The sequence below is a fragment of the Mytilus californianus genome, unplaced genomic scaffold (genome assembly GCF_021869535.1).
Source record: "Mytilus californianus isolate M0D057914Y unplaced genomic scaffold, xbMytCali1.0.p SCAF_14, whole genome shotgun sequence".
In the NCBI taxonomy this organism is placed as follows: domain Eukaryota; kingdom Metazoa; phylum Mollusca; class Bivalvia; order Mytilida; family Mytilidae; genus Mytilus; species Mytilus californianus.
The window spans coordinates 31,460,671-31,474,771 of NW_026262626.1; the positions used below are offsets into that span (position 1 = coordinate 31,460,671).

At 34.9% G+C, this 14,101-nt stretch overlaps 2 protein-coding genes across 3 annotated transcripts; both read right to left on the reverse strand.

Moving 5' to 3' along the window:
- Positions 1 to 2,703: 2,703 nt before the first annotated feature.
- Positions 2,704 to 5,865, reverse strand: LOC127724660 (uncharacterized). Of its 2 annotated transcripts, none has more exons than XR_007992638.1 (2): positions 3,117 to 5,865; positions 2,704 to 2,787 (listed from the first exon to the last, which is right to left on the reverse strand). XR_007992638.1 is itself a non-coding variant. In XM_052231694.1 (2 exons), the coding sequence occupies exons 1-2, from the start codon at positions 5,668 to 5,670 to the stop codon at positions 3,541 to 3,543; spliced, it is 1,770 nt and encodes a 589-aa protein (XP_052087654.1). In that variant the 5' UTR covers positions 5,671 to 5,865; the 3' UTR covers positions 2,704 to 3,540. The 2 variants fall into 2 exon arrangements, 1 of the variants encoding a protein (XP_052087654.1); XM_052231694.1 differs by having other exon boundaries at positions 2,704 to 3,989; positions 4,350 to 5,865.
- A 25-nt stretch (positions 5,866 to 5,890) lies between these two features.
- On the reverse strand, positions 5,891 to 10,301 carry LOC127724954 (uncharacterized). Its single transcript, XM_052231955.1, has 2 exons — positions 10,009 to 10,301; positions 5,891 to 9,679 (listed from the first exon to the last, which is right to left on the reverse strand). Exon 2 carries the CDS (start codon positions 9,506 to 9,508, stop codon positions 5,891 to 5,893), a length of 3,618 nt encoding a protein of 1,205 aa, XP_052087915.1. The 5' UTR covers positions 9,509 to 9,679; positions 10,009 to 10,301.
- Positions 10,302 to 14,101: the final 3,800 nt, after the last annotated feature.

Sequence of the window (14,101 nt, forward strand, 5' to 3'; positions counted from 1 at the left end):
GGGCTAAATAATCTCCATGGAAATGAGATATGCTAATGCTTATACAACTGCATACCAAATAGCATTGACCTACCACTAGAGGCTCCCCATAAACTGACCTAATCACAATCTAATATATGTAAACTAAGCAAAGTTTCAAAGTCAATAGACCATGACTGAGGGGTATGGGGTCAAATAATCTCCATTGTAATGAGATGTGCCAATACTAATACAACTGCATACCAAATATCATTGACCTACCACTAGTGGTTCACCATAAACAAGACCTAATCACAGACTAATACATTGTTGACGCCGCCGCCGACGCCGGAAAAAGCATACATATGTCTCGCTTTTTGACTCCGTCAAGAGACGTTGGGCATTCCACATTGCAGTCCAACTACAATGATCATAGACAAGATTTTAAACGACAACAAAAATGACCATCTATACTATTAAATGAGAAGACCTCATTTTGTGTGTCGCTTCTCTTCTTTCCACAATAAATTAATCATCATGCCTTTGTGTCCTATAGGTACCATGCATAGTCGCATTTGTCATCCTCGCTTATGATTATTCCGTTTGGGTTATTTTGGGAGGAAAACGAAAATAAAGGCGTCCGGATATTGTTTCCGTCATCGGATGGACTTTTAAGTCATAGACAAGACTTCCGTTTAGGACTGTTGAAGATGATGGCTGTGTTTGGATATACGCCAGAGGTGGCCTATGGTTATCCATAGGTACCTTTGGTTTGATATTCTATATATCAAAATATCAAACCATGGGTACCCAAAGATACCTATGGGTAACCATAGGCTGCCTTAGGCGTATATCCAAACACAGCCAGAGTTTGAAAGAACATAGCCAAAGTAAGGTTACTAGTGGGGTTTCATGTAAAAAAAAATTCTTATAATTCATGGTTCGATTTTGTCAATAAATATGCTATCCATTCTTTATATATATAAATATGCTAATCAATGTTAACAAATATAGGGTTTAGCATTGGGTGTAAGTTAGGCTGTGTTTGGATATACGCCAGAGGTGGCCTATGGTTATCCATAGGTACCTTTGGTTTGATATTCTATATATCAAAATATCAAACCATGGGTATCCAAAGATACCTATGGGTAACCATAGGCTGCCTTAGGCGTATATCCAAACACAGCCATAGTTAGTCGATAACAATGATTTATGCTCACTCAGTCTATCAGAGGCCTTCCAGTGGGGATTTAAATAATGATCACTTGTTACACATTTCGATACATAAAATGAAACTTTCTTTTCACAAAACTTTAAAAGATTTGTTTTAAATATTTTTTATACCATCACATAAAATTGAGAATGGAAATGGGGAATGTGTCAAAGAGACAACAACCCGACCATAGAACAGACAACAGCAGAAGGTCACCAACACGTCTTCAATGCAGCGAGAAATTCCCGCACCCGGAGGCGTCCTTCAGCTGGCCCCTAAACAAATATATATACTAGTTCAGTGATAATGAACATACAACAGTTTCATTTTAAAGAATAATAATGTTCAGAGCTGATATCATTAAATAATCCAAAAATACGTTTATTCATTGTAAAAAACTTTAAGTTGATGGGGTTAATTCACAAAATATCTTATTGATTAAGAGAATAAGTACTTCTACGTTGTAATCATTTTAAAAGAGTGGCCTACTATTTCTTCAATGCATACATGTAGGTTATGTTTGTGAAGAGTTCCGGATAATTAAAAAATCATTTTATTTTTTTGTTTAATACCTTGATTTTTTTACATAAATCGATTCATTCATTCAGATATTTATCAGTTTGCCTTGGCTATTCAATTCCTACACAACGTCTCACGAATTTGGTCTTATCTTACAAAACTTATATTCTTGTGATGTATTCTTTTGTTGAAGAATGAATGTTGCCCTTTTTTTATTTTTTGTCGTTTTTGTGTGTCTCACTAACGTATAAGACAACCGGACTACCCCTTTCTTCATATTTAAAAACATACGAGATGACATCACACAAAATAACTAAGTTAAACTTACAACAGAAGAAAGATAATGAACATCGCTTTTATGGTCTACTTAATATCGCAGTCAGAATGTGGTCTTTGTAAAGATGTTGTAAGTTCATAAAAAACAACAAAAACCAAATAATTTTAATGTTTATATTGGAAAAAGTAACGTTGTGTAAATCATTACAATTATTTTATTTCAAATGAATATCAAGCTGTTGCATTTTTCCGCTGAGAGCAAATTTTGACTTTTGACCGCATTTTTAAAATCAATTTTCTTGTTGTAATTCTGTTGGAAGCTGCGCTGTGTAGTTTATTTTTCTTGTATTGTTTAATGCCAAATATAGTCAAAGACAGATAGAAAAAAGTTGGAAGGTTACATGTTAAAATAGAGAATGGAAATGGGTAATGTTTCAAAGAGACAACAACCCGACCAAAGAGTAAACAAAACAGCCGAAGGCCACCAATGGGTCTTCAACACAGCGAGAAAATCCCGCACCCGAAGGCGCACTTCAGCTGGCCCCTTAAAAAATGTGTACTAGTTCAGTGAAAATGGACGTCATACTAAACTTCTAAACAAATAAATGAACTAAAATTAAAAAACATACAACTTGAAGACTAACAAAGGCCAGAGGCTCCTGACTTGGGACATATACCGTTAGGTAGCTTAACAGATAGTGAACCAACACTCCATGTGGCAGTACAAATCACTGAAGTAATCTTATCCAATAATGTTTAATATTGATATAATATACAGTTCAAGTTGTTACATACATGTGGTGAGTGCGTGTGGTAAAAAGCTACAATAGAAAAAAGGAAACCTTATACTAGCTGATAAAAAATACAATTTAAAGAATACACAGATAAAGGTAAATTATAGAATCAAAAGAATGTATTTGTTTACCAAAAAGCTCGAGAAACGTAGACAAATAATCCTATATATGAAAAATACCAATATATATAGTCTTGACATAAAACAATATATCTCTGATGGGTTGCCATACTTTAGAAAAATATCCAAATATTCATGTGATATGTCTTGTACAATAAACTCTTTAATATTAAATATATCTCAAAAATACACATGCATCTGTATAAAATAAACATCATATATCAAAAATTAACTTACATATTGGTCTGCCAGCATAGGATGACCAAGTTCTAGTTAGATTCAAAACATTTGTCAACCTTGTTGTGGTACACAACATCTATGATTATACACAGGAAACAGGAAATTAACTCTTTAAAGTGAAAGTGAAAGTACTCATTAAAATGAAAGTACAGGTAATTATAAAAATAAAAAGTAAAGGTAAATTTACCTGGAATGAAAAGTGAAAGTAGTACTAAAATGAAAGTACAAATGTAAACAAAGACAATTAGACAAAAAATAAAGTTATCAAATTATAGAAACAATGAAACAGCACACTCCCCGTCTGATATGAAAAATATCACCATACTCATAGAGCAAAAACGTTCTTATCAAAACAAACTTACAAGTGTTCAAAAATACTACATTTCAGTCAAATACTTGTTAAACTTCTTAAATAAAGGTCTCAACTATGACACAGTAAAACAATTTGGCTGATTGGGCGCACATACACACGATGTTGTTTGTCTCTTACAACCCTCAACTGAACTTTACGGATCAAATTGTCTCTACCGGGAAAAACACGTTCAACAAGACCTATTGGCCAGTTATTTCGATGGAGTTCATTGTCTTTAAGAAGCACTAAATCACCTACTTGAATGTTTTGTTTGATGTGCTGCCATTTGCGACGAGTTTGTAACGACTGCAAATATTCTTGTCGCCAACGTGTCCAAAATTTGTCTGCTAAAACCTGAACAAATTTCCACTGATTTGTGTAAACATCATGCGTGTTCAAATGGCTGAAGTCCTCAATATTTTCACTTACTTTCTGTGTTAGCAAAGTATTTGGAGATAAGATAAATGGTGAGTTAGGATCGGATGAAATAGGCACTAAAGGACGAGCGTTCATAATAGCTGTTGTTTCTGCCATGAAAGTACACAAGACTTCATGTGTGAGTCGATGATGTCCTGCTTTAAACAATATTGAGTCCAATATTCGTCTTGCTATGCCAATGAGACGTTCCCATGAACCTCCCATATGGGACGAGTACGGTGTATTGAATTTCCACACAGTTTTTTGTTCTTTCATGAATGATTGAAACAGTGAGTCCTCAACAAAAATAGCTTCTATGCCGAGCTCTCGGGCGCCGCCGATAAAGTTGGTTCCTCTATCAGAAAAGAATTCTTTAACATATCCTCTGATTGATATGAAGCGGCGAAGTGAATTTATAAAGGATGCGGTAGTCATCTCTTCAATTATTTCAATATGCACACCTCGACATGAAAAACAGACAAATAATACAGCCCATCGTTTTGAATTTGCGCTTCCACCACGAGTCCGTCTTGTAACAATGTTCCAGGGTCCAAAACAATCAACGCCAACGTATGTAAATGGTGGGCATGCTAAAAGTCTTTCTTCTGGAAGATCAGCCATTTTTTGAGACGAAAAAGTACCTCTAAACCTTAGGCATAAAATGCAACTTGAAACAATTGAGTATATCAAACGCTTGAGACCGGTAATCCAGTAACCAGCAGTCCTGATTGCGCCCTCGGTAATATGACGTCCCTGATGGTGGACTTTATCGTGGTAATGTAACACTAGTAATCTCGCAATATGGTGTTTACCAGGAATTAAAATAGGATTCTTTTCACCAAGTGTCAATGTAGAGCGATTCAATCTACCTCCTACTCGCAAGATACCATGTGCATCCAGTATTGGGTCAAGTTTTAAAATCGCACTATTTTTGGGAACATTCTGGTCGGTATTTAAAGAATCTATTTCGTGTTCAAAGAATTCCTTCTGTACTTGTCGAATGATCAATGTTTCGGTACCCTTGATAAATTCTGGAGTGTCCTTTTCAGCGCAAATATGCCAACCTTTGCAACGAGATGTAGGTGCACTACTTAATGTCTTAGCTATGTGTCTTAAGAGTGATAATGATCTAACGAGAGATCTCCAACTAGAAAACTTGCTGAATCGTTGAGAGTCAATCTGTAGACTGTCAATTTGTGTTTTACGTGAAACAATTTCAGAACGAATTTCCTTATCGTCTTGTGGTGATAACAACGGAAAAGATACCATATCAAAGGGTTCCTTGTTTAATAACCAATTCGGTCCGTTAATCCAAGAACTAATAACTTGCATGTCTGGAGAGCTAATAAATCTAGTCCCTAAGTCAGCTGGGTTTCTATCCGTTGATACATATGACCACTGTGAAGGTTCCGACACTTTATGAATCTTTTCCACACGATTACTGACATATGTGAAGAATCGACGGGTGGTATTACATATATATCCTAACACTACTCGACTGTCTGTATAGTAATGACAAACACTCGGAGACCGATTCATATGATGACATATCGCTTCTCCAACTTCCGTAGCCAACACGGCACCGCACAGTTCCAATCTAGGAATAGTATGACCTTTGATAGGTGCAAGTTTAGACTTTCCAGTAAGAAAACCTATAAACGCTGAACCAGTTTCATCAATTGCCTCTAGATAAGCCACAGCAGAGATTGCTTGTTCTGAAGCATCAGAAAAAATGTGGATATCAACTTGGCGTGTCAAAGAAATAGATACAGGAACAATCATACGCGGTATTTGAAAACAACTAACAGATTTCAAAGACTTCAACCAGTTTTTCCATTTTGTTGCATGATCAGTAGACAGCGGATCATCCCAATCAGTTCCTGGTGGAACAACTTCTCGAAGTAGAATTTTCCCACTGATGACTAGCGGCGAAATAAAACCCAACGGATCAAACAAACTGTTAATAGTTGAAAGAATGCCTCTACTGGTGATTGGTTTTTCATCATTTTTCATCATCATTGACACGAAAGATAAACATGTCTGTCTGTAAATTCCACGACAAACCTAAACTATGTTGAATAGGCAAAGTATCTGAGCAAAAATCTAAATCTTTTAACTCCTTTCCTAAGTCATCTAAAGGAAAAGCTTTCATTACCTCGATATCGTTTGAAATAATTTTGTGTAATCGTATGTTGCCATTATCCTTGAGAGCTTTTTGTGTTCTTTTCATAAGGTCAATTGCATCATCCTTGTCTGCAAATGAGATCAGACCATCGTCAACATAAAAATCATTCGTAACAAAGGAACGCACATCAGCGTCAGCTTCTAAAACAGCTTCACGTAAGCCATATGTCGCTACAGCAGGTGAAGGGGTATTACCAAAAACATGTGCTGTCATGCGGTATTCAATCAACGGTTTTGTAATGTCATTGTTCTCATACCAAAAGAAACGCAAATAATCTCGATGGTATTCATCAACATGAAATTGATAAAACATTTGTTCAACGTCACCTGTTATAGCAATTCTATTCTTTCTAAAACGCATCAGCACTCCAACAAGGTTATTAGTCAGGTCCGGTCCGGACATTAGAATACTATTCAGAGATATTCCTTCATACAGTGCTGACGAGTCGAAAACTCCACGTATTTGATTTGGTTTTTTAGGGTGGTACACCCCAAAAAGAGGAAGATACCAGCATTCTCCTGGAATCTCTTTTGGTGCCACTTCAGCTGCACCACTACTAAGCACTTTAGACATAAAAGTAACAAAGTGTTCAAGCTTTGTAGAGTTCTTACGCAAACTTGACTCTAAAATCTGAGCTCTTTTCCAGGCTTGGTAACGATTGTTAGGCATTTGTGGTTTCGGTTGTATAAATGGCAAAGGAGCCGACCAAAGACCATTCTCGTCTTTACGAAAGTGACGTTGCATTAGTTCTAGAAACTGTCTGTCTTGAACCGAGAGACCTAATTTGTTGTCTGCCGGTGTACGAACAAAAATTTGATCTTCAACATCATTAACTTTGATATTTAATTCACACAAAGGGAAAGTCGTGTGTCGTCCATCATTCAACACATGAGTTTTACGAACGTTGATTACAGAAGGAGCATGAACCTTCCCAAGACATACCTCTCCAATTACAACCCATCCTAAAGGAAGTTTTTGTGCAAAAGGTTCTCCTTTACCACCAAGAATTTGTTCCGTTACATGGTGTACTTCAGGTAAGTCGCGTCCTATCAAAAGTTCAACTTTACAACTTGGATCTAGTGCAGATAAGTATGGAGAAATACGACGTAGATGCGGGTGTGCATTAGCAACATCCGGAGTCGGAATTTCCGGTAAATTACTCGGAATGGAGTCACATTCGATAACATCTGGCATTTCAAAAGTTGATTGTCCGTCAATTGAACATATACGAATACCACTAGCATATCTGCCTACCATAGTAGAGCTACCGGAACATGACGACAATACGAACTGTTTTTGAGAACCATGAAGTCCAAGTCGATCAAAAAGATCCGGCGTCGCAAGACTACGATTACTTTGATCGTCTATAATTGCATAGACACGAATAGACTGTTCAGGAGAAGCACCAGAGATAACATCAACTAAAACTGTTTTCCCACACGAACGGCCGACACGCATATTTCCACACAATCTCGTACAGGCCGTTGATATTGTTTCTGTGGAAAACTCCCCGCCGTAGTCTTCATCAGTTTTTGGTGTACTGATTTTTTCGGTTGTGGGTGAACGATCTATGTGCATAGATGAAACATGGCGATTGCTTCCGCAAATTGAACATTTAACATTGACATTGCAGTTCCTTGATATATGGTCATTTGATTGACAACAACGGAAACATATTGTCTTTTCACGTAGAAAACGCTGACGATCCTGAAATGGTCGCTTTTGGAAACCGCGACACTCACTTAATGTATGTCCAGCTTTATGTATCGGACAACGATTATTGCTATCACGTATACGAGTGTCACTTTGAGCTGAAACCTCAACCTTCCTAGTAAGAACTGGATTCGAAGAACGCTTTGTATAGCTAGAAGTGTTCGAATTAGAATAGCTAAAAGCAGGATCATTGCGAATTTGACACATATCTCTGATGAAATTGATAAAGAAGGAAAATGGCGGATACGGAACTGAATGGTTTTTCTTGTAGTTTGAAGCTTGTGTTGTCCATTTCTCTTGCAGAGAATAAGAAAGCTTAGATACGATCGGAGAAACACCTGATGAAGAATTAAAGTAACTCAAAAGTGTTGAATACATCGGATTTGCCATTGCAGACTCTATTTCACTTAGTATGTCTAGGAGATCGTAAAGTTTTGAGCTGTCCTTGTTTGTGATAATCGGAAAAGAATTCAATTTTTTCTTCAAAGCGTTTTCTACCATTTCTGGTCGACCATATCGTTCTTGTAGTCGATCCCAAATGCGTTTTAAACCTCTTGAAGGATCGTGTGCATTTGAAGCCCTAAGACTCTTAGCAAATTTCGACGACTCCAGTCCTAACCATTTTATTAACAAATCCATTTCCTCAAATGGAGAAACACAGAGTTCACCAGTAATATTTTGAAAAGATGCTCGCCACGAAGCAAATGATTCTGGTGTGTCATCAAAGTTTATAAAACGTGTCAACAGAAAATCTTTCCGTAGCATAAATTTTGTAACATCAGACATAACATTAATGTAGGGATTATTTGGTGGCAAGAAAGACATAGGCTGAGGTTGTTGATAGTTGGCAACATTTGATTTAAAATGTGATGGTTGACTAGATACGGTAGTATAAATCGGTTGACTTGACACTGTAGCGGAAATCGGTTGACTTAATATTGTAGCCGAAATCGGTTGCATCATTGATAATATTTCAGATGAAACAGGAGGAAGATTATTGTATTGAGGAGCAAACGGAGCTGTTACTGAAATAGACGGCTGATTATCAGAAAAGCCAACAGCACTTGTCCCTTGCTGTACACTATAACTTGGTAATGTTTCTACGTACTTGCTAACCTTGTCGTGTTTGTCCTCTAACGCCATTGGCAATTCTTGATCTTGTTCTTCCAAAATTCTGGCCTCTACCTCTGCTGCTTCAACTATTCCTTCCTGTTTTACAACGCTCATACTTGCTTCTATATCTGCTTTTTGCTTTAACAGTTCACCTTCTCTTTTAACATATTCCAAACGAACCTTTTCTGCCTCTGCTTTAGCTCTTTTATGACTCGCTGATGACCCAACTGTTGATCCACTCACTTCCGATAATTGGTCAACTAATTCGAGTTTCTTTTTCTTAATATCGTTATTAACTCTTCTGACGACGCTAATAGAACTATTAAAAAATTCATTGTGATCGTCCAACACTTTTCTGGATTCGTCCGTATTTGTCCTTTTTAAATAATTTTTATACTCCTCCGAACGACGACAAAATTCTTTAAAATTTGTATTAACATTTTTCTCTAAACTTCTATAATCCTTTATCATCTGACATGATGGAAGGGTAACAATTAAATCCTCCAATTTTGACCATAAATTATCAACTTTGTCCTTTAATTTCTCACTGTGTTCTTCAAACATTGCTTGTCCTTTGAATGTTAGTTTCCTTAGTCGGCTTTCTGACATATATACTGCAATATCTTTTTACTATACCGTTAGGTAGCTTAACAGATAGTGAACCAACACTCCATGTGGCAGTACAAATCACTGAAGTAATCTTATCCAATAATGTTTAATATTGATATAATATACAGTTCAAGTTGTTACATACATGTGGTGAGTGCGTGTGGTAAAAAGCTACAATAGAAAAAAGGAAACCTTATACTAGCTGATAAAAAATACAATTTAAAGAATACACAGATAAAGGTAAATTATAGAATCAAAAGAATGTATTTGTTTACCAAAAAGCTCGAGAAACGTAGACAAATAATCCTATATATGAAAAATACCAATATATATAGTCTTGACATAAAACAATATATCTCTGATGGGTTGCCATACTTTAGAAAAATATCCAAATATTCATGTGATATGTCTTGTACAATAAACTCTTTAATATTAAATATATCTCAAAAATACACATGCATCTGTATAAAATAAACATCATATATCAAAAATTAACTTACATATTGGTCTGCCAGCATAGGATGACCAAGTTCTAGTTAGATTCAAAACATTTGTCAACCTTGTTGTGGTACACAACATCTATGAGTATACACAGGAAACAGGAAATTAACTCTTTAAAGTGAAAGTGAAAGTACTCATTAAAATGAAAGTACAGGTAATTATAAAAATAAAAAGTAAAGGTAAATTTACCTGGAATGAAAAGTGAAAGTAGTACTAAAATGAAAGTACAAATGTAAACAAAGACAATTAGACAAAAATTAATAAAGTTATCAAATTATAGAAACAATGAAACAGCACAGGACAGGAGCAAAAAATGCGGCGGGGTTAAACATGTTTAGTGAGATCTCAACCCTCTCCCTATACCTCTAGCCAATGTAGATTAAACAAACACACAGCAATACACCGCTACATATTATGCCAAAGTCGGGCTGGGGAGGATGCATGTTATACTGATTTAACCCACTGGATTGTGTGCCTGCACCACGTCTGGCCAGGGAGGGATTGCATGTTAAACTGGATTAGCCCCAGTAAATTTTGAGCCAAACGTCCGGCTATCCGGGTTTTGTGTTGTTCATTGTTGATTAAACGTCTATTTTTACTATTTATGAACAGGACTTGATGGTCTTTGCAGTTGTAGTCTCTTTTAATTTTCCTACCTTTTATTTTTTTATGTATTATTGTCGTATAACAGATCTAAAGCCGTTTAACTACGAAACTATCTGCAATATATTTAATAGTCCTAAACATGCATGACAAATTTGACGCTAGACGTAGTTCGCAAACAAAAATCAATACACCAATGTATCTAAAGTCACAATTGATGCAACTTTATATAAACATATAGATGTGGTATGATTGCTAATAAGACAACTATCCACCAAAGTTCAAATGAAGTGGATGTAAGCAATTAAAGGCAACCGTACGGCCTTCAACAATGAGAAAAACCCATACCGTATAGTCGGCTACAACAGTCCCCGACGAGAATATGAAACAATTCAATTGAGAAAACCAACGGCCTTTTATACAACAAAACAATTAACGAAAAACAAATTTTCTGCTGTTTGGTCGGGTTGTTGTCTCTTTGACACATTCCCCGTTTCAATTCTCAATTTTATTATAGATATAACTGCATATAGAAATAAGAATATGTGGTGTGATAGACAATCAGACAAATCCCTTCCAGTGACCAACAGACATTAGCAATATAGGTCACCTTACGACCTTCAACAATAAGCAAACCACACACTGTATAGCATGAAAGCTTAATATGATCTTGTCATGACAAACACGAAATTTGAGTGGATGCAGAACAGAGCGAGAGAAAAAACACGGATACCGCATGGAAACTGGCAAATGGTCCGCAATATTACTTTGGTCAACTCACTAACTTGAAATTAAAGACCTGGCGAATTTAAGTCCTTATCTATGGCTGAGATGTATGTTAAAAAAAAAAGGAAAATCAAGGTTTGTTTGGACATTTTTATAATGCAAGTCTTGGTTTTAAATTATTTGCGAGTAAGCTTAAGGAGTCAATAACAAATAATCACTCCCAGAAAGACGGGCAAATCCATAAACAAAAGAAAAAATAAATATACGAACTACAGTGCACAGTATATTATATACATATTTTATTTGCGATTATAAAATGTACGAAGTCGTCCATTACTATGTAAATTGGGTCGATTAAAAAAAAAACTGAATGCGTTTCTGTTGCCAAGGGTTTTTCACAAGTATAGTAGTTAGCAGAAAATTTCACCAAACTATACATTTTACCTATTCAATAACGTAAATGCAAATTTCACAAGGCTTGTTCCAAATAGCTTTTTTACTGTCTAATAACTTGCAAGTACGAAAAAGACAGGACAGAAGTATATTTTGTCTATATGTTTTGTATTTGCACACTTTTTAAAGTTGATCATGCATTCGTTCTAAAATAAAATTTTGAACAGATAAAAGTTAAAAGATGACATAATTGGATAACCGCAATTGTTAAATCGCTTTGACGTCCGAAAAAAGATAATAATCAACACATGCATTGTAACTTTTAAAGCCAGTTAAATCCTCTTTTTTTTGCTGAAAGAACGTGCGATATCATAAAAATTTATTATCAAAACATAACAAAAAACACAAGTAAAGAACGTTTAAGTATTCAATATAAATCAAAACACAAAGGTTATTCCTGAATAGTTTTTCGAATTATTTTATTTAAGCAGTGAGACCCTTTGGTGACCCCACAGTTTAAATGTCTATAATAAGTACGTCGTGAGCAGTGGGTGTTACAGACGAACGTTCACCTAATCTGACCTAACCCGAATAATTCAGTCGTTATGTCTAGGTTAGTCTATAAAAAGGTATATACTATGAAATTTAGAGCGAGGGGCTTGCCCCGAGCTCTTAGTATATGTAAGAGAATGATAATCCCTTTCTTCATGAATAAGTACGAGCGTTAGCGAGTACTTATCATGAAGTAAGGGATTATCATTTTCTTACAAACTTAGAATATTGTAAAGTGCTTAAGGCTCAAATGATCTATTCAAGAATTAGTTTCATTGTCAGTGCAATGTTTATAATTGATGCTTGACTTCCTTTTTCGGCATGTCATTTATGGATTAGTTTTAGTAATGTGAGGACTTTCATATCATTTGGGAAACATTTTTAAAAAAAAATGCGTTATAGATATTAGGTGACACAACAGTAGAAAGAAAAGGTAGGAATTGTATGTTTCCTGATTGTGAGTATGAATGTAGGAATTATCCGTTTTTTTTATTTACAGTTTAAATCAATATTAATACATTTGAGTTACAACTAAATTTTATTTCACAGCCAATAATTTGGTCCGGCTTTTTACATCAAATACTATTTCATTATGTCAGGGAAATGTTCAAAAATAATGCCCTTAAAAGTTTTTAATATGTTCAAAATTAAATTCCTGTTTTTTTTTATCTGAATACATGTATTGAAAATAACTATTCTTCTCAACCGCTGATCAAGTAATCAAAGTTTTGGAAAGCTAAAGATTTAGGTTATTTTTTATCTGAAAGATTTTTTTTTTTTTGCATTGCTTTGGTATTGTTTAATTTTATAGTAATTTGAAGTTATTAATAGTTTCATAATAACATTCACGGTACCAATTTTACTGCACCAGTAAACTTCAACTTATTTTGAGATTTTTGTTTGTTTCACAATTCAACTTTTAGTCAGGTTCAATCACTGTGTGATAAATCCTTTCAATCTGATAAATGTGCTTCGGGGCAGTTGTAACTCATTTATAGAAACTCTTTGTTTTGAACTGTAAATAGACCAAAATAATAGGATAATCCCTTACTAAGAACATGATTTACATTCATTCTTCACAATTAAGAGGCATCCAATTCTACAATTTCATTGGTCGAGAGTACTTTGCTATATTCTAAATTTCATAGTATATACCATAGATGTATAAACCCATCTATGTATATACCTTTTCATAGACTATCCAATTTAGCACATATTTACAACTCGAGTAATCTTTTAATTGGTCTATTGATAGTTTATTTTAGCTGACTACTTGTATCACAGGTGTTTGTAAAACGGAGCTCATTAACGAAGTTTTGTAAATCTATTCACTAGTATCATTGTAAAATATGTGATTTCAAAAGGCACTTGACTCCAGAATGAAAAGATGGTAGCTGTTGGTGTAAGTATGTATATTGATATAAAGCGGTGTTTTACTATGCATGTTCTTCTTACATGGTAAGATGACCAAATAAATTGACCAAAAGCAGGCAATAATGAAATTGAAGTGGAAGCTTTACATGTTTTGAAAACATTTTTTAATTTCACAGTAAAATAGTTTGTCCCCATAGATATAGTCTAGCAGATAGGCATTAAAAAGCAACTACCAATAGATCAGAGATTATAGGTTTTGTGGTTTTTTTTTTTTTTTTATTTTATTATTTCAAAGTAAAAACTAAAAGATTTATCAGAATATGTTTATATATATATATATATAATTGGCACATTATCTTCAGACATAATCACAGTTTTTCAATTCATGACATAGTCCTGAACATGCATGAAATATTTGCCACTGGAAATTAAGCAACCGATAAT